The sequence below is a fragment of the Pelodiscus sinensis genome, chromosome 1 (genome assembly GCF_049634645.1).
Source record: "Pelodiscus sinensis isolate JC-2024 chromosome 1, ASM4963464v1, whole genome shotgun sequence".
Lineage (NCBI taxonomy): Eukaryota > Metazoa > Chordata > Testudines > Trionychidae > Pelodiscus > Pelodiscus sinensis.
In genome coordinates, this window is record NC_134711.1 from 241,153,963 (window position 1) to 241,178,207 (window position 24,245).

Here is a 24,245-nt window from a genome sequence, read left to right on the forward strand (position 1 = left end):
TGGCCCCTGATGGGTCTGCCAGATGGCAGCTGTGTGTGGCTGCTCGAAAACCCTGTTGAGCCAGCCAGCCTCTGCCCCTCATCCTAGCAGGAATGCCTCCCCTCAAACTTTCACAAATATTGTGAAGGACACAGCATGTGGCCACCATATGGGGGATGTTCCATTCCTCAACATCCAGCCAGGTGAGGAGGCATCAGAACTGTGTCTTCAGATGCCCAAAGGCACCCTCAACCAACGTGAGGATCCTGTTGAGCCTGGCGTTGAACCATTACTTGGTGGGGTCAAGTTGTCCAGTGTAGGGCTTCATGAGCCAAGGCAACAGAGAGTAGGCCACATCCTCCATGATGCACACAGGTATGTCAACATCTCCAACTTGATGGTGTGGTTTGGGGAAAAAGTGCTAGCATTCAGCTTCTAGAAGATACTGGAGTTGCGGATGACACAGGTGACATAGATGTTGGTGAACTGCCCGCAGTGGTTGATGAGGGCCTGCAAGACCATTGAGAAGCACCTCTTGTGGTTGATGTATACAGATGCCTGGTGGTCAGGAGCCCAGATGGGGATGTGGGTGCCATCAATAGCCCACCGCAGTTGGGGAAGCCCATGTTGGGGGTTGCTGGGGTTGATGACTGTGTTCATGATCCTCACCACCTGTAGAAGGAGATAAACAGAGAATTACAGGAGTGCCAGAGGCTTCAGGAGGTCCCTGAGCCCACTCCCCCTTCTCCCCTACAGCAGGAGCAACCCCCCACTTACCCCATTCCCCAGCAGAATGGGGCAGGACTGAAAAAACACTTGGGGAAGGGGGCTTCCACCCCCATCCCCACCTCTAAACCGCCCTTTCCCTAGGATACCCCCTTTCCAGCACTTCACCCCCCCCTCCTGGGACAGTAGCCAAAAAGCACCATACCTGCATAACCAGGGCCCTGACAGTCAATCTCCCCATGCCAAACTGGTTCTCAACAGATCAGTAGCTGTCCAGCGTGGCGAGTTTCCAAATAGCGATGGCTATCTGCTTCTCAAGGGGCATAGGGGGCCTCATGTAGGTGTCCTATCACCTGAGGGCAGGGGTGATCCACTCACACAGCTTCAGAAAGGTCTCCTTCTCCATGCGGAAATTCTGGAGGCATTGCTGGTCATCTCACCACTCCGTAACAAGCTGGTCCCATGTCTTGGAACTAGTATCCAGATGCCAGAAGGGATGGTGCACAGTGGGGTGCAGCTGTATCAGCTGCGCTTGCAGAAGGATGATGAGGGTCTCCATGATAAGCTGGGGGTTGCGTTCCTGCAGGGCCAAGAGGGCAGCCTGCAGAAACTGCTGCAGGAACTGCAGCATGATGAATAAGGGCTGTTGAGTGCCCACAGGCAGGTCTGGCTTCATGGCTACAATGATGAGGTATCTGCAAGGGCAACCTCAGCAAGCAATGGGGTAGGCAAAGGAGAAGAACCTGAGACACAGCTATACCGGGCGGGGGGGGGGGTCCCTTTAAGCACAAGCCTCAGCTAGCCTCAGGCAGCAGCTATAGGAAGTAACTACTGTCCTGATGCCCTGCCTGAGGTGCTTCTGAGTTGCCTGAAATATGATTCAGCATCCAATCAGTGTGGATACTCTATTTGGAAATAGCTAAGGGCTATTTTGATACACATTTGGTATGTAGATGTGCTATTTCGAAATAAGCTATTTCAGAATATTTCTTCTGTAATAGCTTATTGAAAAGTAAGCAAGCAGCGTAGATGAACCATAACAGGTTAATGCTATAGTCAATTAAACCTGAACTACTAGGGGGAATTAGGGAAAGTATAAAGGCCCACCTAAGTGAGAGCAAGAGGGAAATATCTGAGGATATGTCTACACTACCCCCCTAGTTCGAACTAGGGGGGGTAATGTAGTCATACGGAATTGCAAATGCAGCCCGGGATTTGAATTTCCTGGGCTTCATTTGCATAAAGCCGGCCGGCGCTATTTTTAAATGCCGGCTATGTCGGACCCTGTGCCTCACGGCTACACGCGGCATTGACTAGCTAGTTCGGATTAGGCTTCCTAATCCGAACTAGCTGTACACCTCGTTCCACGGGCTTCATTTGCAATTCCGTATGACTACATTACCTCGGGCTTCATTTGCAATTCCGTATGGCTACATTATCCCGGGCTTCATTTGCAATTCCGTATGACTACATTACCCCCCCTAGTTCAAACTAGGGGGGTAGTGTAGACATACCCTCAGTGTGAACTGGAGCCCTGCTCACAAGTCTGTATGTTGAAATTACTGATTGTAGCTGTTATTTCTGTTTTGTTACTGCTGTTTACATTCTGTTTGGACTCTTCAGAAGTTCTCATCAAGTTGTTCCTAAGAAGAAGGGTGTACATCTAATGGGTATTGTATTTCATGGGCTGGAAAATCAGTGCACCAGCCCACCCCACCAAAACCCTCATGAAGCTTCCACTGATGAATTACACATTCAATCCCCCACACAAATGACAAAGCCACCCTCAAGCCTCTCTCGTTACCAAATCTATCCTAACATCCAAATATGCTTTGCTGCTTGTAGGAGTTTTCCTCAGGCCCATACATCTTGGTTTCCATACAGAGCTCTGTAAATTTCATGGCTACCCTGAATGTATCATGTTACCAAAGCCATATTTTGTCAGACCAAAGGTACATCTACCTATTATCCTGTCTTCCAACAGTGGCCAATGCCTGGTGCCCCAAAGGGAATGAACAGAACAGGTAATCAAATCATCTATCTGTCACCCATTGTCAACCCTGATAAACAGAGCCCAGGAACATAGAATCATAGGACTGGAAGGGACCTCGAGAGGTCATCGAGTCCTGTCCCCTATCCTCATGGCAGGACCAAATACAGTCTAGACATTCCTTGATAGATATTTATCTAACCTACTCTTAAATATCTCCAGAGATGGGGATTCGACAACCTGCCTGGGCAATTTATTCCAGTGTTTGATTACCATGACAGTTAGGAACTTTTTCCTAATGTCCAACCTAAACCTCCCTTGCTGAAGTTTAAGCCCATTGCTTCTCATTCTATCCTCAGAGACCAAGATGAACAAGTTTTCTCCCTCCTCCTTATGACATCCTTTTAGATACCAGAAAACAGCTATCATGTCCCCCCTCAATCTTCTCTTTTCTAAACTGAACAAACCCAATTCTTTCAGCCTTTCTTCATAGGTCATGTTCTCTAGACCTTTAATCATTCTTGTTGCTCTTCTCTGGACCCTCTCCAATTTCTTCACTTCTTTCTTGAAATGCAGTGCCCAGAACTGGACACAATACTCCAACTGAGGCCTACCGAGCGCAGAGTAGAGAGGAAGAATGACTCCTCGTGTCTTGCTCACAACACACCTGCTAAAGGATCCCAGAATCATGTTTGCTTTTTTTGGAAACAGCATCACACTGCTGACTCATATTCAGCTTGTGGTCTACTATAACCCTTAGATCCCTTTCTGCCATACTCTTTCCTAAATAGTCGCTTCTCATTCTGTATGTGTGAAACTGATTGTTCCTTCCTACGTGGAGCACTTTGCATTTTTCTTTATTAAACTTCATCCTGTTTACCTCATACCATTTCTCCAATTTGTCCAGATCATTTTGAATTATGACCATATCCTCCGGAGCAGTCGCAACCCCTCCCAGCTTGGTATCATCTGCAAACTTAATAAGCATACTTTCTATGCCAATATCTATATCATTGATGAAGATATTGAAGAGAGCCGGTCCCAAAACAGACCTCTGCAGAACACCACTTGTTATGCCTTTCCAGCAGGATTGTGAACCATTACTAACTACGCTCTGGGTACGGTTATCCAGCCAGTTATGCACCCACCTTATAGTAGCCCCATCTAAGATGTATTTGCGTAGTTTATTGATAAGAATATCATGTGAGACTGTATCAAATGCCTTACTAAATTCTAGGTATACCACATCCACCGCTTCTCCCTTATCCACAAGATTTGTTATCCTATCAAAGAAAGCTACCAGATTGGTTTGACATGATTTGTTCTTTACAAATCCACTCTGGCTGTTCCCTATCACCTTGCCACCTTCCACGTGTTTACAGATGATTTCCTTAATTACTTGCTCCATTATCTTCCCTGGCACAGAAGTTAAACTAACTGGTCCGTAGTTTCCTGGGTTGTTCTTATTTCCCTTTTTATAAATGGGCACTATATTTGCCCTTTTCCAGTCTTCTGGAATCTCTCCTATCTCCCATGATTTTCCAAATATGATAGCTACATCATTCCACCCATCCTGGCTAATGGACCTATCCTCCATGAATGTTTTTACTTCTGTTTTGAACACTGTTAATGTCCTGGCCTTTACAACATCATCTGATAAAGAGTTCAACAGGTTGACTGGATATTGTGTGAAGAAGTACTTCCTTTTGTTTTTTTTAAACTTGCTGCCTATTAATTTTATTTGGTGCCTCCTAGTTAGTGTCATGGGAAGAAGCAAATAACTTTTCCTTATTTATTTTTTTCATACCAGTCATGATTTTGTAGACCTCTATCGTATCTCTCCTTCATTAAAAGTCCAAAAGTCCAAAAGTTTTTAATTCCTCCCTATATGGTAGCCATTCCATACCTCTAATAATTTTTATTACACTTTAAGGAACCATTTTCCAATTCCAATATATCTTTTTTGAGATGAAGTGATTTACATAGAGGCAATACAATAGTTTCTGACTTATTATCTATCCCTTTCTTAATGATTCTCAACATTCTGTTTGCTTTTTAGAGTGCCACTGCACAAGTAGATATTTTCAAAGAACTATCCACAGTGACTGCAAGATCTCTCTCTTAAGTAATGATAGCTAATTTAGACCCCAACATTTTATATGTATAGTTGGGGTTTTCAATATGCATTACTTTGTATTTATCAACATTGAATTTCATCTGCCATTTTGTTGCCCATTTACCCAGTTTTGTGAGATCCTTTTGAAGTTCTTTGCAGTCTGCTGTGGACTTTATTATCTTGATAATTGTTTTCATCTGCAAATTTTGCCACTTCACCAATTATCTCTTTTTCTAGATCATTTATGAATATGTTGAATATGACTGGTCCCAGTACAGGCTTTTGGTTTACACAATTAGTTAGCCCTCTCCATTCTGAAAACTGACCATTTATTCTTACCCGTTGTTTCCTATCTTTTAGCCAGCTACCAATCCATAAGAGGACCTTCCATCTTATCCCATGACAACTTACTTTGCATAAGAGCCTTCGGTGAAGGACCTTGTCAAAGGCTTTTTGGAAATCTAAGTACATCCACTAGATTCCCCTTTTCCACATACTTCTTAACCCCTCTCAAAGAATTCTAATAGACTGATGAGGCATGATTTTCTTTTACAGAAACCACGTTGATTCTCCAACAAATTATGTTCATCTTTGTGTCTGACAGTTCTATTCTTTACTCGTTCAACCATTTTTCCTGATACTGAAGTTAGACTTTACAGCCTATAATTGCCAGGCTCTGAAGTCCTTTTTAAAAATTGGCATAACCTTAGCTATTTTCCAGTCATTTGGTACAGAAACCTATTTAAAGGATTGGTTACAAACCACGGTTTAGTTGTTCTGGAATTTCACATTTTAGTTTCTTCAAAACTCTTGAATGAACGCCATCTGGTCTAGTGACTTATTACAGTTTAGTTTATTAGTTTGGTCCAAAGCCTCCTCCAATGACACTTCAATCTGGGACAGTTCCTCAGATTTATCACCTAAAAATAATGACTCAGGTTTGGGAATCTTCCTCACATCCTCAGCCATGAAGACCAATGTAAGAATTCATTTAGTTTCTCTGCCATTGCCTTATCACCTGTGAGTACTCCTTTAGCAACTCAATCATCCAGTGGACCCTCTTGTTATTTTTCAGGTTCCTGCTTTTCATGTGCTTAAAAGATTTTGGCTAGCTAATCTTCAAATTCTTAGTTGGCCTTCCTAATTATAATTTTCACTTGAATTACTGGACTTTATTCTCCTTTCTATTTTCATCACTAGAATATCACTTCCACTTTTAAACAATGCCTTTTTGTCTCTTACTCAAGCCAGAACAAAAAGTAAAAAAAACTCTGAGAAGACAAGCAGAGAAATGAAGTTATTACAATATGTACAAAGAACAACTGCAGCTGATGCAGTTAAAACAGAGGGGAACTGATGTGAACTATGCACAGATTGTGAATGATGCGAATGAAAAGAGAAGCAGATGGAAGGGATCAGCAGAGATGACTGTAACAAGGAAAGAAAATTATACAAACAGGATGAACATTTAAAGATGTGTTAGACTTCATTCATTCTTATCATAACTGCTTTATGTTTTAATGACTTCCAGTGATTGATGACATTGTGCCTGGATTTTCCCTCACCACTAATGATCCTTTGTTATTTTTCTCTCAGTCCTTCCTTGTCAATTTCCTAAAGTGCCACTATTTTCCTCTCAGTATTGTGAAAGGAGAGAGAAGTTGTACAGTGCATCTTAAAATGATAGAATGAGGCAGAACAAATATAGCACTGTTGACATATTACTAGGGTAAGTTCCACCTAGGTAGACATGTCAGGATTGAACAGGAACACAAGAAGCTCATTCCACTGAAATTCTATGAGGGCACAAGGCACAATGCCAGATGTCAAGCAATCAATATCAAAAGCAGCCAACAACAATGTAAAAAGATTTGGAAAAGTAGAGTGATTGGTACAGTCACAAAAATACAAACTTTTAACACAAGCATCATGTCTGTCCTGCTTAATGCAGCAGAGTCACAGAAATCTACAACAAAAATTAAGAAGATAAATTCATTCCAAAATAAATGCCCACAAAAGATTTTCAGTCCATTAGGAAAAAAGTTTCTAAGTAACGCAAACCCACCTAACACATCAAATATGGTAAGTTGATAATGATGAGCATATCTGATGCCACCAGCATAACTTCCACAGCAAGTGGAGGGAAACCTAGAGAAACATTATACAGAATAATAGAGAAAGAAGCCCAGTCCATCAGTATTACTCTCAGAAGCCTGCACAGACTAGCACATGACCAAACTAACTGGCTGAAGTTGATGAATGTCCCATGCATCTTAAAGGAGAAAGATTAGTGGATAATGCACAAATAGAACTCCATGGATAAAATCTATTTAAATCATGGTACCAGTAAATCAGGGAATATTAAAAAGGTAAGAAGTAAGGAGAATATGCATCTACTAAAATGGATATTATTTATCACTTCAGTCCTTCTCCAAAATAAATCTTGTTAAAATGAACTGTGGAGAAGAGAGCTTGTAACAACAGGTTCTAAAGAAACTTCTCTGTTTGATCTCAGATGCTTTAGTCTTCTTGCTCAGTTTCCTCTCCCTCTCAGAATTTTTTTCAGAATATATCAATTAAAAATCTCATAAAATGTTTCACAGATAGGGTATGTCTAGACTACATGGCTCCATCGACGGAGCCATATAAACTAGTTTACTTGACATCGGCAAAGAAGCGGGGATTTAAATAATCGCCGCTTTATTAAAATAAACATGGCCGCCGCTATGCAGAAGATCAGCTGATCCGGCACAGCGCAGTAGTCTAGACGTGAATCGGTTGGCTGGGGAAGCCTTTGCCGACCGATCCCTTATGCAACTGTTTTGGTATTTTTAATAATGGTCCTGTTTTTCATTATGGGAGTGCGATTTTAATTATAATTCCCATCAGGGGTCTAGTAAGTAGGATTGAAGAACTCTGCGTTTCCAATATAAAATATTTAGAAAATATTTTTGGATTATAATCTAATTAAAGATTAGTCAGGAACTGAGATGGATTTAGATACCACAGTGAAGCAATTTAAAAAGAAAAATGCACAAAACTTAGCTTACCATAACTTTAAAGCTCTCCAATAATCAGTTTTCCATACCTGAAATCTAATTGTTCCACTAATACTTTGAATCAGCAAATAGGAAAGACAGTAGCATTGTTTCATTTTTAACTGAGCCTTTAATTATATATAAAACACTTGATTTTTCCCTTTATGTAATTATAGTCAGTTGTTAGAATATTTTCTGGCTTCCACTACCAGCATCTTTTAATGCTAAAATCAGATAGCATGATTAAATGGAAAATATCAAGATAACACCTTAGGAATTCACTGATAGACTGGATAATAGTTCAAGGCATCTTAGTAGTAGTGGTGCAGAGGAGAGGCTGTGTTTATGTTATTCACAAATTGAAAGCTGTGTGAACTTTCTGTAGGTTCAAAAGACAAAACTTTCATAACAGTATAGGGCACTAACCAGCAAAACAGAAGAAAGATTAATTTATGTATATAATTACCTGCAGAAGTCTGATTAACAAGTGACTGGGCACAGACTATTGGAAAAATGCATCTTTTGTAAATGATTTTAACATGGGTAATTCCTGAGTTTTGCTTTACTGACTAAAAGCTGGGCACTAACTTAGTCTGCTCTAAATTATATTGCAAACACAAAATGGATAGCAACCAGGCCTTAACATACAACTTTAAGATAAATGTGTAGAAGATGAAAGTACCCTGATTATACTGAGGTAGGGTTTTTTTTTTGTTTGTTTTGTCTTTGGTTTGTTTTTTTGTTTAGTGAAGTTTATCATTTCAGTGAGCTGGGTTGTTCTGTGATATGTGTGAATCACACTAAAGGTTTAATATCTCTTTAGCAATCAATAGGTAACAGTATCCTTTCCTCAAATTATGTTCAGCTTTTGCAAGTGTCATAATGTGCAATGTTTTTATCATGGTTCATTGTTTTATATGTTGTCATCACTCAATAAATTGCTATGGAGATTCTCTGAAAGCCATCTTAACTGACTTCTGTAGCTTAGGAAACTCTCCTATTCATTCAATTAAGCATTTAATTAAAGATGTTACATTTTCTGAACTTCCTCCAGCCCGGATAGTATTATTCCAAAAATAGCCTTTTGCATAGTGCATGGCGGAAGGTCTTGGGGGGAGTTGGAATCATGTATTCTCTTCATACAGCTCTTGTCATTTAAAAAGAAAAGAAAAGAAAAGAAAAGAAAAGAAAAGAAAAGAAAAGAAAAGAAAAGAAAAGAAAAGAAAAGAAAACCTGGTATTACTTACATTCATGGTGATTGAGATTATTCTCTATCCTTCTATGCTTCTCTATGCTTCTCAGATTATTCTCTATCCTTTCCTTCTGATAAAGTTAGTGGACTATTTAAATAGTTTGGCATGCCAATTAAAAACAAAAGATAGCTAACTGCAGAATGAATCCACTGTGGGATGAATATATCACAGACTGGGACAATGTACACATTACAACTTGAATCAGCATATGTTGCTCAGGGATGCAAATAAGACATACTCTTGGGTGACATAAGTATCAGTGTGGCTAAAATATGTTGCCAAGAGAGTTTCTCTCACTGTGGCCAGGTCTACACTAGACCCAGAAGCTTGGCTTACAGTATACAAGCTATGTACCTTAAGCCAAGCTTGATGCTGTCCCCACAATGGGAGGCTGATGGGAGCAAACACTCCCATTGGCTTCCCTTATTCCTCACAAGAGCAGGAGTACTAGCCACCAGCGGGGGCACTCTCTGAGTTTGACTTATCAAGTCTTAATTAGACTCTCTAAATCGAATGCCAGAAAATCATTTGTGGCACCGTTGATCTACTGCAAAGTGAAGACAAGACCTGACATAGCTACCATTACATGTGCAGGCTGGAGTAGCTAAGTCAACAGGAAGGCTCTGTCTTGTCAGCTTGGAGAATCTGCACTGGCAGCTCTAAAGTGGCACAGCTGCATTGGGGGGAAGTTGTATCCCAATTGAAGTCAATGGGAGTTTTGATTTCAGGGGGCCAGTATTTCACCCAGAGTTCCAGTCATGTATCATTGTTTTTTCCCTTCTTCATCCTGAACCATGGTATTTATGGAAAACGCTGCTGTAGCTCTACATTTTGTTATTCAAAGACACAATTTCATATATTTTCTCTTGAATCTATTTCAGTGCAACTAGCAAATCTCTTTGAAAAGAGCACCACAGTCTTTGCCATTTATATTCACATGTTTCCCTTCTACAACCAAAATAGCACACACACAACCTGATTGGGGGAGAAGAGAACTTTTTAATGAAGATCCATTAGAACCAACTAGTGTAATAAGTAGAATTCATTCTGTTGTATAATATGTATGGTCAATGCAAATTCAACCCACATTCTTGCAGCCCACTTTGCATATTGTAGTGCACTGAGAGTCTGAGTGGCTCACGCAAATGACAAACATACATTAATCTAATTTTCCGACCAGATAGTACTGGAAATGTGAAAAAATCCATGCAACGGACCAAAAAGATGATGGAAAATACCTTAATATGTGAATCATTGGACACACCACTGGTTATATGGATATTTTCACACATTGGGTATCGTCCTTTTGTCAGTTTAACGCTACTTTTCTTCCACGTGTCCATTGGCAGGGCACTTTAAATTTGGTTTAAATTATAATGGATTTCTTTGTGTAAGCTAAGATTTAAATAATGTAACTTCACATTATTTCCTTTTATTTATATCTGTTTATCAAATGTGTCTCCTACATCATGGCATGTCACATACAATAAATTGCTTTATATCTCACCGTGATATGAATTTATATATATACATGTAACAGAACTGACATATTCCAGTCATAATATTGCTACAGATATTACTGCAGATCTGATACCTAAGCTTGTAAATAAACTAGTGAATCACAAAGTATCCCTGGGTACGTCTACACTACAGCGCTAGTTCGAACTAACTTAGTTCGAATTAGTTAATTCGAACTAAGCTAATTCAAACTAACGCGTCTAGAACTAAAAACTAGTTCGAATTAGCGTTTTGCTAATTCAAACTAGCATGTCCACATTGAGTGGACTCTGAACAGGGCTTAAGGATGGCCGGAAGCAGTGCCGGCAGGGCATCAGAGGAGGACTTAGAGCGTGGAGATGCTGTCTCAGGCTAGCCGAGGGCTGTGCTTAAAGGGTCCCGACCCCCACCCCGGACAGACAGTTCTAAGGGGTACCCCGCTTGAAAAGAAGTTCTGGCTTGGAGTGCCCGGAGTACCCACACTGGGCACATCACAGCACTCGGCCATCAGCCCGGCTGCACTTGACGCAGGCTGCCATCTGGGGAGAGGGGGTAATTGGGGGGCTGCAGGAGAGCTTCCACCCCCAGAAGCCCGCAGAGCCAGCCCAGTCCTCCCCATCGGGGGCTCGTACCCCATTCCTCCCTCACCTCCTTCCACTTACCCTTCCCTAGCCCCCCTTCTTATTGATGTACAAAATAAAGATAACGTTTCTTCCAACATTGACTCTGTCTTTATTGAACAAAACTGGGGGAGACTGGGAAAAGGAGGTGGGAGAGGGGAAGAGAAAGGCTGGGAGAAGGGAGGGCAACTAACATGATCAGGGGTTGGGAACAGGTCCCAGATGAAGAAAGGCTACAGAGACTGGGACTGTTCAGCTTGGAAAAGAGGAGACGGAGGGGGGACAGGATAGAGGTCTCTAAAAGCAGGGGTTGGGTGGAGAGGGTGCATTCAGAAAAGTTCTTCATGAGTTCCCATAAAGAAGGACTAGAGGACACCAACGGAAAGGAATGGGTAGCAGGCTTGAAACTAGTAAGAGAAAGTTGTTCTTCTTCAGAAAGCAAATAGTTAACCTGCGGAACTCCTTGCTGCAGGAGGCTGTGAAGGCTGGAACTAGAACAGAGTTTAAAGGGAAGTGAGATCAAGTCATGGAGGTTGGGTCCATGGAGTGGTCTTAGCCAGGGGGTAGGAGTGGTGTCCCTGCCCAAAGTTTGTGGAAGGCTGGAGAGGGATGGCACGAGACAAATAGCTTGGTCACTGTCTTCGGTCCATCCCCTCCAGGGTCCCTAGGGTTGGCCGCTGTCGGCAGACAGGCTACTGGGCTAGATGGACCTTTGGTCTGACCCAGGACGGCCATTGTAAGCTCAGGGCTCAGTGTCGGGGGTCTCAGTGGACCCCCTTGATTTTCATGCACACCTGCTCCTGGGTGGCCAGGCTGGCAGCTCTCCTGCCCTAGCTGGCCACTTTCCTGTGCCTAGTGCGGAGATCGTGGACGAGGTCCACGATGTCCGCACTAGCCCAGGAAGGTGCCCGCCTCTTGCGGTCCCAGGCAAGCTCCCGGGAGCCGCCAGCCTGGTCCCGGCAAGAGGGGGTGGGCTGGGGGGCATCGGGTGGGTGGCTCTGTGCCGTGCCAGGTACAGGGTCTGCTAGCTGAGTGCTGGCAGGCTTGCACCTGGCACGGGCACCGTAGCCAGCCCGTGCCCCTTTAAGGGGTCCGGGGCCGGGAGGGGGGCATAGAGTTTCCCTGGTGTTGGCCAGAGTGGCCACCAGGGAAACCTGGGGAGGGCTAGCCTCCCACTAGTTCGAACTAAAGGGCTACACAGCCCTTAGTTCGAACTAGCTAGTTCGAACTAGGCGTTAGTCCTCGTAAAATGAGGTTTACCTAGTTCGAACTAAGCGCTCCGCTAGTTCGATTCAAATTCGAACTAGCGGAGCGCTAGTGTAGCACCTATTAAAGTTAGTTCCAACTAACGTCCGTTAGTTCGAACTAACTTTGTAGTGTAGACATACCCCCTGAGATCAGTTGCTGTCATCTGACATTAAAGAACACAAATCCATGTAAGATATTCTCTTAGTGCACAATTAAAAGTTTTGAAAGTAGTAAAATTTTATATATATTAGTTTCATTGATAAAAGATGTAAAATAAATATTTTAAAATCCATAAAAGAAGACAATTGCAATAGCCTGAAGCTATGCGTGTCAGATCTAAAATGGCAGCATAGCAACTACAAGGAGTTACTGCCCAACTCTGTAAATTCAGATTGTACCTGGGTTTCACATGCCAAAATCATTTTTTATTTAAGTGGTTTACCTACAGAAGTACTGTAGGCTGCTTCTCTGCAGATAATTAGCATATTAGTGTGTCTATATAAATGGGCAAAAAATCTGAAATGTTTACCACAGAAAAAAAATTGATGGTTTTCCAATATATTACTCAGAGGCTAAGTAAGAATCAACACCTCATCAGGATTATTCTGATTATACACACAGCCCTTTCAAAAAAGATCCTTATATGTTGGTGTTGACTTACATCAGTTGACAATATGGTCTCATATGCATCCCTCTGCCCCTCAAAAGAAAGGGGAAAAATCCAAAATAAGAGCTGACCTACCATTTTCTTCCAGGTAGATCAGAAGGATGCAGTTGGATTCCGTCCCTTCAATGGCATAATCAAGAGCAATGTTTCCATTAACATCCTGCAGCAGCACATTGGCCCCAGCCTAAAAGCAAGAATGAAGAACGTTTTATATCTTTATATCTAATACCTACAGGGAAAAAATTGCAAAAGTTGTGATTATAAAGGTATTAGGCCCAATTTACTGCTTTTATTAGGACCTATGTTAGATGCAGAGGGCTTCAACAGTTTCCAGAACTATTCATTCAAATTTGTTTTGTTCTGAACAGCATTCATTTCACATTGTAGGTTCCTTTGAAATGACACTCCACATGAAAAGTGAAGACAAAAACAAAACAAGCAAAACCCAGAGTTTTCACGAGGTTTTAACAATGAAAGTGAGGTTGATGGTTTCCAGGGCAATCCCTGAAGTGCCCATGTCTATGTTACTACAAATCCTACTCAAAATTTATCATTGCTTAAAAGCAGTCCAGGACTGACTATTTTTGGAGATGGGAGAAGTGTGAGGAGAAAATTATGCCAGAACTATCAAGCCATACACTTCCTAGGATATAAGAACTGTGGAAGAATTTCATGTTCTCTGTGTTAAGGAGGATGAATCACAAGTTGTAATATGATGGCCAGGCTAGCCCTATTTTTACAAGAAATCTGTCCTATTCCATGCAAAAATATATAACTCTATTACTGAGGAAAGCCTGAATGCAGTAAAAGGTCATGCATTTTCTTTAAAAAAAACATGACTTGTATTCAGTTTAAGTATTTCTCCCTGTGGCTTCATATCAAAAGCAATTCCAAAAGAAGAATAAGTTCTATTGAATATAATTACTTTTCCTTGCAGCTTTCATAGAGTTTTAAGGCCAGAAGGGGCCATTAAATCATTCAGTCTGTCCTTTTGTAGAGCACAGACCACAGAACTTCACCCAGATAGCCCTCTAGTTAGCTCAATTACTTTAGTAAGACTAAAACATTTCAATCCTCAGGAAACTAAATGAGCATGTGCCACAGGCAGAGAAAAGGAGAGGCCAAGATGCCACCAATCCCTGAGCCCCTACAATGGTAGGGAATTGATTAGGTGAGACGCAGCTAAATGATGCTAGCAAGCAATCCTTACCCCATTCTGCAGAGGGAAAAGACCCTGTCCATTTACTGAAGATTACTGCCAAATTGAACTGAGGGAAAATTCCTTCTTGACTCCAAATGTGGTAATAAATTTGACTCTGAGCAAGACATACCACCCAGGCCTCGAAGAAAGAGGATTTTCTGCACCATCTGAGAGCACTAGCGTGCCCTGTTCTATTTCTAGCCATAGCCAATCCCTGATGTGTCAGAGAAAGACAAACATAAAAAAAGCCAATACCACCAGAATACATCTGGTCAATTGTGCATCAAGGGGAAAAAGTCCTTTCTTATCCCTACACATGACCAGCTGAAGCCTGGGTGATAAGGGTGTGGCTTACACTTACTCTTAAAGCAATGTCTATAAATTAAGGATAACCTCTTTTAAAACCTGAGTGGCACAGGATCACTAATAAAGAAAGATTATTATTAGCAGGGCTTGACAAGCGGCAGTGAGCCCCACTCGCCAGCCGCGTGGTTTGTCACACTGCGCGTGCGCAGACCACGCTGCCCATGCACTGATCACACTGCGGCGCTGTGCCGGGCTAAAATCTACTCACCACGGGTGAATAGATTGCCCTAATTGTCAAGCCCTGATTATTAGTAGAAAACAACTTGTGCTCCGAGGAGTTTAAATGCAAAGGACCTGATCCAATGCCCACTGTGTCAATGGGAAAAAAACAACAGTGACTTCAATAGGCATTGGGGCTCAGCTTCTGGTTTAGGGTAACATTAATCTAAAGGTGTGTCTACACAGCAAAGTTATTTCAGAATAACAGCTGTTATTCTGAAATAACTGAGGGTATGTCTACACTAGCCACCCTAGTTCGGACTAGGGTGGCTAATGTAGTCATTTGAACTTGCAAATGAAGCCCGGGATTTAAATATCTGGGCTTCATTTGCATGTTCCCGGGCGCCGCCATTTTTAAATGCCCAGGAGGAAGAGTACAGGAGGAGTAACGGTAGTTTGAAATACAGGAGCTTTAGTTCGAACTACCTAGTCTGTGTCACATGTAGCCACGGGCAGGTAGTTCGAACTACCAGGCATTTAAAAATGGCGGCGCCCGGGAACATGCAAATGAAGCCCAGGATATTTAAATCCCGGGCTTCATTTGCAAGTTCGAATGACTACATTAGCCACCCTACTCCAAACTAGGGCAGCTAGTGTAGACATACCCCATGGAAGCATCTACACAGCAATTCTGTTATTTTGAAATAATTTCAAAATAATGGACGGTTTATTCCGAATTCTGTAAACCTCATTCTATGAAGAATAATGCCTATTCCAAAATAGTTATTTCAGAATAGGGGCTATATAGACACTCCACTTCTGCTATTTTGAAATAGCCCCTCACCAAGGACATTCTAAGTTATTCCTCCTGGGGCTCTAAATCAAGACAGCACATCTACACTAGGAAAGCCTGCCTCAGATTAATGTTGAGGCTTCTCTGCAGTGTAGATATGCTATTTCAAAATAAGCCATTTCAGAATAACTATTCTGGAATAGGTTGTTATGCAATAACTGCACTGTATAGATGTAGCTGAAGGGTACGTCTAAACTACATGCCTCTGTCGGCAGAGGCATGTAGATTTGTTTGTTCAGCAAAGGCAAATGAAGCCGTGATTTAAATGATCGCGGCTTCATTTACATTTACATGGCTGCCGCGCTGAGCCGACAAACAGCTGATCAGCTGTTTGTCGGCTCGCGCGCTAGTCTGGACGTTCCCCCTGTCGACATCAAAGCCCTTTGTCGGCAGCCCCGGTAAACCTCATTCCACGAGGAATAACGGGGCTGCCGACAAAGGGCTTTGATGTTGACAGGGGGAACATCCAGACTAGCGCGTGAGCCGACAAACAGCTGATTAGCTGTTTGTCGGCTCAGCGCGGCAGCCATGTAAATGTAAATGAAGCCGCGATCATTTAAATTGCGGCTTCATTTGCCTTTGCCTATGTATCTAATCTACATGCCTCTGCTGACAGACGCATGTAGTCTAGACACAGCCTAAGTGTACAGGAATGTTTTGTGCATTTTATACATTGATTCCATTAAAATACATACTTCTATTAAACTGTCCCAAAAGTATGAATCAGTATTAGACAGATAAGGAAAATTAATTTTGGGAATGAATTTGAAGAAGAGGATTATTTAAAAAGATTGTCTCAGATAGTTACCCATGTTTATTTTACTGCACTTGCTTTGTTTTACAGAATAATTTTTATATAGCACATTTGTATTGTTTGGATTATGATTTATTTTGTTTTTCTATAGAAATCATGCAAACATTCTTATATAAAGGGCTTATTTACTAAAAGCACAATTTAAAACCTAAAAGTACATGTCTTTTCCTGCATGAAACAAATCTTCAATTCTCAAGCAATTTTTAGGAAAAAAAACCCATTCACTTATATATGTTTTCTTCTTCACTAGAGCTAAGAAATCAACATTCCTCCTATACTTTACAAATTAGGAAATGAAGGGCATTTAAATTAATCTGCAGAACCTACTTCATTCTCTTTGGAAAGTGTCATTTTATAGAGGAAGGATATAACATGGAATTCCTCAGATCCCATCATTTTAAGGGACATTTATTTTAAAAATGTTTATGAGGACCCAGTCAGAAACAGGAGATCTAACTTGCTCAAACTTGCAGTTACTAGACAGATAAGAGATGCTTCTGAACTTGGATAATGAAGTAATTCTGAACAGCAGTGCACATTTTTTAAATAAGAATTTGACCCAGACATACATTTTAAAAGTATTTAGATTATTGAACAAGGGACCTGTTTAATATAAAAATTTGTATATCCTGGTATCATCCGTCTGATTAGCTACCATGTTTTTGTAATGTAACAGCACTATCAGTTAGTTCAGAGGAACAAGGAAGGGGAAAGAAGGAAAGAGGTGGGGAGACCAAGAGAAGCCTCAGTTACTGTTTCCATGGTTATTCTGATTGCTGCAGACCAATAAGGATGCAGCTATTAAAATTAGATTTAACAGTGGAAGGTTCTGCAATGCAGTTTTCCAGCTAAAGGCCAGAAAAAAAATTTACTTGTTGCAGTTTTCTAGACAATATTTTTCTCTTTCTTTCAATAATCATAAATTATGAGCATTTTCAATTTTTGTAAAAAATAAACCTACAATGCACCTACTCTCATTCCTGAGTCCATTCCTGCAACTGATTCCTCCAGCTTATATCCTTATGCCAGTGCACAGGCACATTAATTAGCAAATCTGATTGAGGGAACAACTTTAAGTGGGGCTCTGCATTGGCACAGAAGTCTGTGCTAGCAGCTCCAAAAGCAGGTTCAGTGTCTTAGATGATAACCTCATCAGGACACCTATCTCATATTCCCTTTTTTTTCTAGTGTTGCCAACAAAAGAAGTCAATTAGCTATTGGGGTGCATCTACACTGCACCCTTAGCTCAAAATAAGCTATACAATTTGAGTTATGCAAATTGTGTAGCCTATTTTGCGTTAATTTCATAATAGCTAATTTCATAATTAGGCACTGTCTACACAGCACCAAATTTTGAAATTAACTGCTATTTTGAAACGTGCCTTAATCCTCATGGAATTAGGTTTACCGGGATGTCGAAAAAGCATGCCCATTATTTTGAAAGCTATTACAAAATGACAGACCCTCTGTCAAGACACAAAATAGCTAATTTGGGATACCGGAAGTATCCCAAAATAGCACCGCAGTGTAGATGTACCCTAACTGTATTTCTTTAAGATGGGTTGTGCACATACACATTCCACTGCAGGTGTTTGTGTGTCCAAAGCACCTGAGTCAGACTTTTGCCAGTGGTACTGCTAGCCGTTCCATGTGCCTCTGTTCTCCTTATGTTCTAGGTGAGTGCATTAAAGGGAGCTACCTACTTCACTCTCCCTTCACACTGTTGCATGCAACATCCAAAGTAGTAGAGAAGGTAAGAGCATCATGTTATATATACTCACAACACATCTTAAAGGACAACAGGTAATACCTTTGTTTCTCCTTGGAGTGATTGTGCATATTTACATTTCACTGCAGGTGACTCATCAGCAGTTTTCTTATAGGTGGACGGTCTTCAGAGATTATAATACCAATTTGCCAAAGTTGGCACTGTCACAAGAAGTTTGGGGGGGTAAACCAGTCCATTATTGCCTGGTAGATATCAGCTGATGGAACATTGCTTAGAAAGCCTGATAAAGTTGACTGAGCCCTGGTGGGGCGAGTCACTATCGTCAGTGGAGAAGAGACTTTAGCAAGATTGTGGGAGATCTTAATGAAAACAGAAATCCAATGTGAGATGTCACTGCCCTTTGACTCTCTCATATAGGTTATGAAAAGCCTGAAAGAATTTATCATGTACTCCAAGTAGAACACTAAAGGTCTATGAACATCCAACGTATGAAGTGTTTCTTCAGCTTTAGAAGACTGGAGTTTAGGGAAAACATCAGCAAATGAAAAATTGATTAAGATAGAAAGCAGAGATTACCCTAGGCTTAAACTTAGGCTGTGTCCAGACTCTATGCCTCCGTCGACGGAGGCATGTAGATTAGCCAGCTCGGAAGAGGGAAATGAAGCCGCGATTAAAATAATCGCGGCTTCATTTAAATTTAAATGGCTGCCCCGATCTGCCGATCAGCTGTTTGTCGGCAGATCGGGAGAGTCTGGACGCGATGCCCCGACAAAGAAGCCTTTCTTCATCGACACAGGTAAGCCTCGTGAAACCAGGTTTACCTGTGTCGATGAAGAAAGGCTTCTTTGTCGGGGCATCGCGTCCAGACTCTCCCGATCTGCCGACAAACAGCTGATCGGCAGATCGGGGCAGCCATTTAAATTTAAATGAAGCCGCGATTATTTTAATCGCGGCTTCATTTCCCTCTTCCGAGCTGGCTAATCTACATGCCTCCGTCGACGGAGGCATGGAGTCTGGACACAGCCTTAGAGTGTAGCTTAAGGGAAAGTTTATCTTTATGGAAGAACATGAAGGAGGATCAGTGCAAGTAGCTTGAAGATAACCACAAAAGTTATCTTCATAAACAATAATGGTGATGAAGCTACCTTCATAGAAGGTGACAGGGAGGGGATCCTACAAGTTTAGAAAGGACTATAGTGAGATCCTGTGTAGGTACAGGATCAGACAAAGGAAGATAAATGTTGACTAGGCTTCAAAATTTGAGAAAATGAGAGAAAATGAAAAACCTATTTATTGGTGGATCTAGCACGGAAGTAGAATCCAGGTGAATGCTCATAGAACTAACTGCAAATCCTGAGGATTTCAGGTGAAACAGATAGTTTAACACACATAATCTCTCTGTGAGAAGATGATAAATGTTGAGACTGCCAAAATGTAAAAATCTCTTCCACTTTACTGCATACATGGCTCCAGTGGATTTCTTTCAGCTGCTTACCAAGATAGTCTGAATCTCTCAAAAGCATTATTTCTCAAAGGAAATCAACCATAGATCATCCAAGTTATGGCATGGAGAGACTGAAGGCAGGGATGTGGGGACTTGCCCTGGTTCTGACACAGAAGATCTTCAACTAGGATAAAGTTATCAGAGACCAGAAGGAGAGCTGATGGAAGTCTGTGAACCAAGACTGTTTTGGCCATGTGGTGTTCCTATGAAGTCTGTGTGCTGTGTCAGCTGTAACTGTCATGCATCTAAATTTATTTTCAGACTCAGAACAAGCTGGAGTCAATGGTGCCACCTAGATGGGACCAGTGAGTACTTACATTTGATAAGCTATTTGAAATAAGCTATTTTGACTTAAGCTATGAAATTTGCGATAGCTCAAGTTGCATAGCTTATTTCAAGTTTAGCCCTGCTGTGTACACATACCCTCACAATTGTAGAGATGATGACAAACTGAAGGGAATGTTATAGGGAGCACCAACTCTCATCACAGATTCAGAGTTGAGAAGGAACTGAGAAGGAGGTGGAAGCCATGACTCTTATATTCCCTCACCTGAAAGCATGAGAAGAGCAAGGGTGCATGTGCCATCTTGTAGTACTACTGGCAAAAGTTTCCAAGTCAAGTATACTGAGTGAACAAACACCTATAAGAGAACGTATGTGTGTACAGTTATGCAAAGAAGAACCAAGAGTTCAAACAATCACAAATAAAGCCACAGAAAGTCATGACACTGTCTTAGAAATTATAACATTTGTTTTTAATCTGGGCCTATTTATTTGCCTTCAGATGTTTGAGCCTTTAGGATTTATATTATCAATATTTTCCCTGGAACAATGAGGACCAGAAATGTACATTATTAAAATGAAAGCCAAGATTTGAGTATATTCACTCCAGGTCAATTACAATTACAGCTTTCAAGAAGATGCTATAGACCTATAAGAAGCACCATCTGCCCAGGCAGACACCTTTGCAGGAGTAAGTATGTACCTGTAATGAGGCAATACAATTTGCTGAACTTGGTTGCTTCTGGAAAGGGCTGTTTTCTTTCTGTGTTTAGCTGCATCTTTAAATAATTACAAGGATTTGAGATATGTACCTGTTTTGTCAATGTCTTATTAATCTAAATAAACATAATCCCTAAACTAGATGATCAATTTTGTTTCAGTAGTGTCTTTTCAACTGTCTGTAAGGAATAACAGTTAAAACTAAGGTATCCTGGGATATAAATATTCACTTATTTGAAAGTACTAATTTTCTTCTCAACTCTCCCCTCCCCTCCTTTTTACCCTCTTATGTGATGTTCTAGAGGGTTAGCCCTTCATGACAGCTGTCTGAAAACAACTGTTGCCTAATGAATGGCTTTCATTAAGGAGCTAAAATTAATCAATATTATATATTCCAAATCAGGTTCAGCTAATCAGCTAAGTCCTACAGCTGATGACTGAAGAGCCCTTATCAGCCTTTATTTAGTATTTGCGTTTATAATTTGAACCTCCTGACTACCCTAGTGCAAAGCGTGTCTAGCTAGTCATGTACATATGAGGTACTGGAAATGGAAAACATTTTATAATCTTTATTCCCAAATACCCATTACATTTAGATTTAGAAAGACAGCTATTATATTACATAGGGATGAACAGAAAATTTGCTAGATGAATCTGGCCATTGATCAAATCAATCATTTCTCAAGCAAAGGCTATTATTGGATTATTCCAAAGGAAAATAAATTATAATGTACCCTTCAAGGCAATCAAGGGGTTACTGAAGAACTGGAAAATTGGAAAACAAAAGGCTAACAACTGAGACCTCAACTCTAACACTCTTTCTCCTCCACAAAGAAGCTGCTACATGGGGGTTACTGTAGCTTTAGAGGTGCAAACATCTCAGTACATCAGCAAAGAGAAATAAATAATCAAGATGTCCTACATGTCTCTGGAGAGCATGGAGCTAATTTGTATGATCTATCTAGACATTCCAAGGCAAATCCATAACTTCAGATCAAGCCTGTCCTTCATTAATATAGGTCATCCCATTGCAGAGCTAGTTTTATAAAGTGGGGCACACATGTAAAAAAGGCATGGGGCAAGGAGCACTGCTCTAAGACAGTATTAATCCTGCTCCCATATGTGGTCCTAGGCCCATTAACGGAGGTTGGGGACAAGGAGGGAAGATGCCCCAGGACCCAGAAATTTTAAAGGGTCCGGAGCTTCTGGCCACCACTACTGCTGTTGCCCCTTTAAATCACTGCCAGAGCCTCAGGCAGCACACTACGGCTGGCTCTGAGGGCTGGCAGCGTAGTAGGGGACAGCAGGATGTGCTCCAGGTGGCACTGAGGGCTGACTGCCCCCAGCCCTACCTCTTCGGCCCAAAGCCCCATCCTTTCTGGGAGCATGGAGCCTGTCTCTCCCCCACCTTGCCCAGAGGCCCAGCAAGTCTGTTGACACCACCCCTCCTCCCGTGGGTTCAGACTCCCCCAGGGAATAACAGTTCTTAAACCCAAAGACTGTGTCTAGACTGGCAAGTTTTTCCGCAAAATCATCTGCTTTTGTGGAAAAACTTGCCAGCTGTCTACACTGGCCGCTTGAATTTCTGCAAAAGCACAGATGATCTCATGTAAGATTGTCAGTGCTTTTGCGGAAATACTATGCTGCTCCCGTTCGGGCAAAAGTCTTTTTCCGAAAGACTTTTGCGCAAAAGGGTCAGTGTAGACAGCAGAGATTTCTTTTCCGCAAAAAAGCCCCGATTGCGAAAATGGCGATCGGGGCTTTTTTGCGGAAAAGCACGTCTAGATTGGCCACGGAAGCTTTTCCGCAAAAAGTGCTTTTGCGGAAAAGCGTCCTGCCAATCTAGACGCTTTTTTCCGAAAATTCTTTTAACGGAAAACTTTTCTGTTAAAAGCATTTCCGGAAAATCATGCCAGTGTAGACATAGCCATCGAGTAAGCAAACAATCAGCTGGTTGTATAGATGTTACCGCATATAAAAAATGCTAATACGGTTTTTATGAAAGCTTGCAATGTTCTGAATTTGAAGGTCATTATGAAATATGTTTACAAATTGTGTATATGAATCTAGTAATATTCATGTATGTAGAATACCATGCTCATGACCATATTCCAATTTCAAATATACCTCTTAGTGGGAGGGAGCAACTCCCAAACCAGATGTTTACATATCAAACTATGATACAGCCCAGAAATCTGAATAAGATAATAGGCAATTAATAGGAAGACACATAGACAGCACCACAGTCTGAAAGAAAGAAAGAAAAATCCCTGTAAACCCTGTCAAATGGGAAGAGGACTGAAGTGAAATGTATTTAGAACTCAGGGTAACAGTCCCAAACAGAAGGGGTTGTCAGTAAACTCTGAATCTTTTTTTTTCCCTTGGGATGCCTACCTGTAAGCCATGGATTTTCATCATATTTTAATGTTGGTCAGGACAGTTCAGAAGTTTTATTTTCTTATAAAAAAGTTAAACTCCTCATTTAGATTCCTGTTATAGAAAATATACAATATTGCTGCCAAAGCTGACAGCAAAAGTGATAGAAATTTGTGCAAAGGATTGAGTGAAGAGTGTAAGCAAATCAGTGCTCAAAAAGATGAGGATTAATCAGCAGAAGAGTAGAGGAGAGAGACAGTGAAGTGCTGATGTTAGCAGACTTGTAGTGATATGAAAGAAGATAATTGATTGAAGCTTTTTACTTATAATATATCATAAATAAGTAAAGACACAAATATCGTACATTCAGGATTCCAGATGCCACTGATGCACAACTACTCAATTATGCATGGAGGACTAGATATTCAAAATTCTCTAAATTACAATTTCAAGATATATATATACATACACATTTCTGTATATTTATAACGCAATGCCATCATATTACATTTAAATTTAGACCCATCGACTTAATTACACAAATCTAGTATGCAGCTCACAGAATGTGTCATGGGAGCTACCAATATACTGTGTGTGTCTTGCCACCACTTCTACATTCACCAGTTAGCTCATCCATCATTCATCACCTGGAAAATAAATCTTTTAAAAAAACAGTGTCCAGCTTATCCAATTCCTGATATAGAAATACTGATGAATTTAATCATTCTATCTTTCTCAAAGATGTAGGTTCTCTGAATTGAGACAGACTTTCTGGACAAAGTACACTTCCCCTGGCAATATAATTAAATTCTACACAAAGTGCCTCATTCAGTTCATGGTGCTGCTAATAGAAGACAAAGTGTACACATAGTGACAGATTTACAGTTAGTGGGACCCTTTGCTCAGCTTCATTTTTGGGGTTCCCCTGGGGACCCAGACAAGAAAAAAGAGCATTCACTCTTCCTGCCACTCCCATTTTTCATTCTTCTTTCTTCATTCTACTCCTATAAGTAATAAGAGGTACATGAAAATAAAGTTAGGTACCCTTGATTGTTTTTGTAGTCTAACTTTTTTTTTTTTTCACAGACTACTTGAAAATTGCTGCAG

The 24,245-nt window shown here is 41.1% G+C and overlaps 1 protein-coding gene across 5 annotated transcripts in view; it reads right to left on the bottom strand.

Annotated features, from left to right (window-relative positions):
- The window catches only part of MYO16 (myosin XVI), a 517,195-nt gene that overhangs the window by 288,185 nt on the left and 204,765 nt on the right, over window positions 1-24,245 (bottom strand). For all 5 annotated transcript variants that reach the window (XM_075918615.1, XM_075918625.1, XM_075918604.1 and 2 more), the window contains exon 5: window positions 13,210-13,318. In XM_075918615.1, the coding sequence (XP_075774730.1) occupies window positions 13,210-13,318 (109 nt within the window). The remainder of the gene's footprint in view (window positions 1-13,209; window positions 13,319-24,245) is intronic.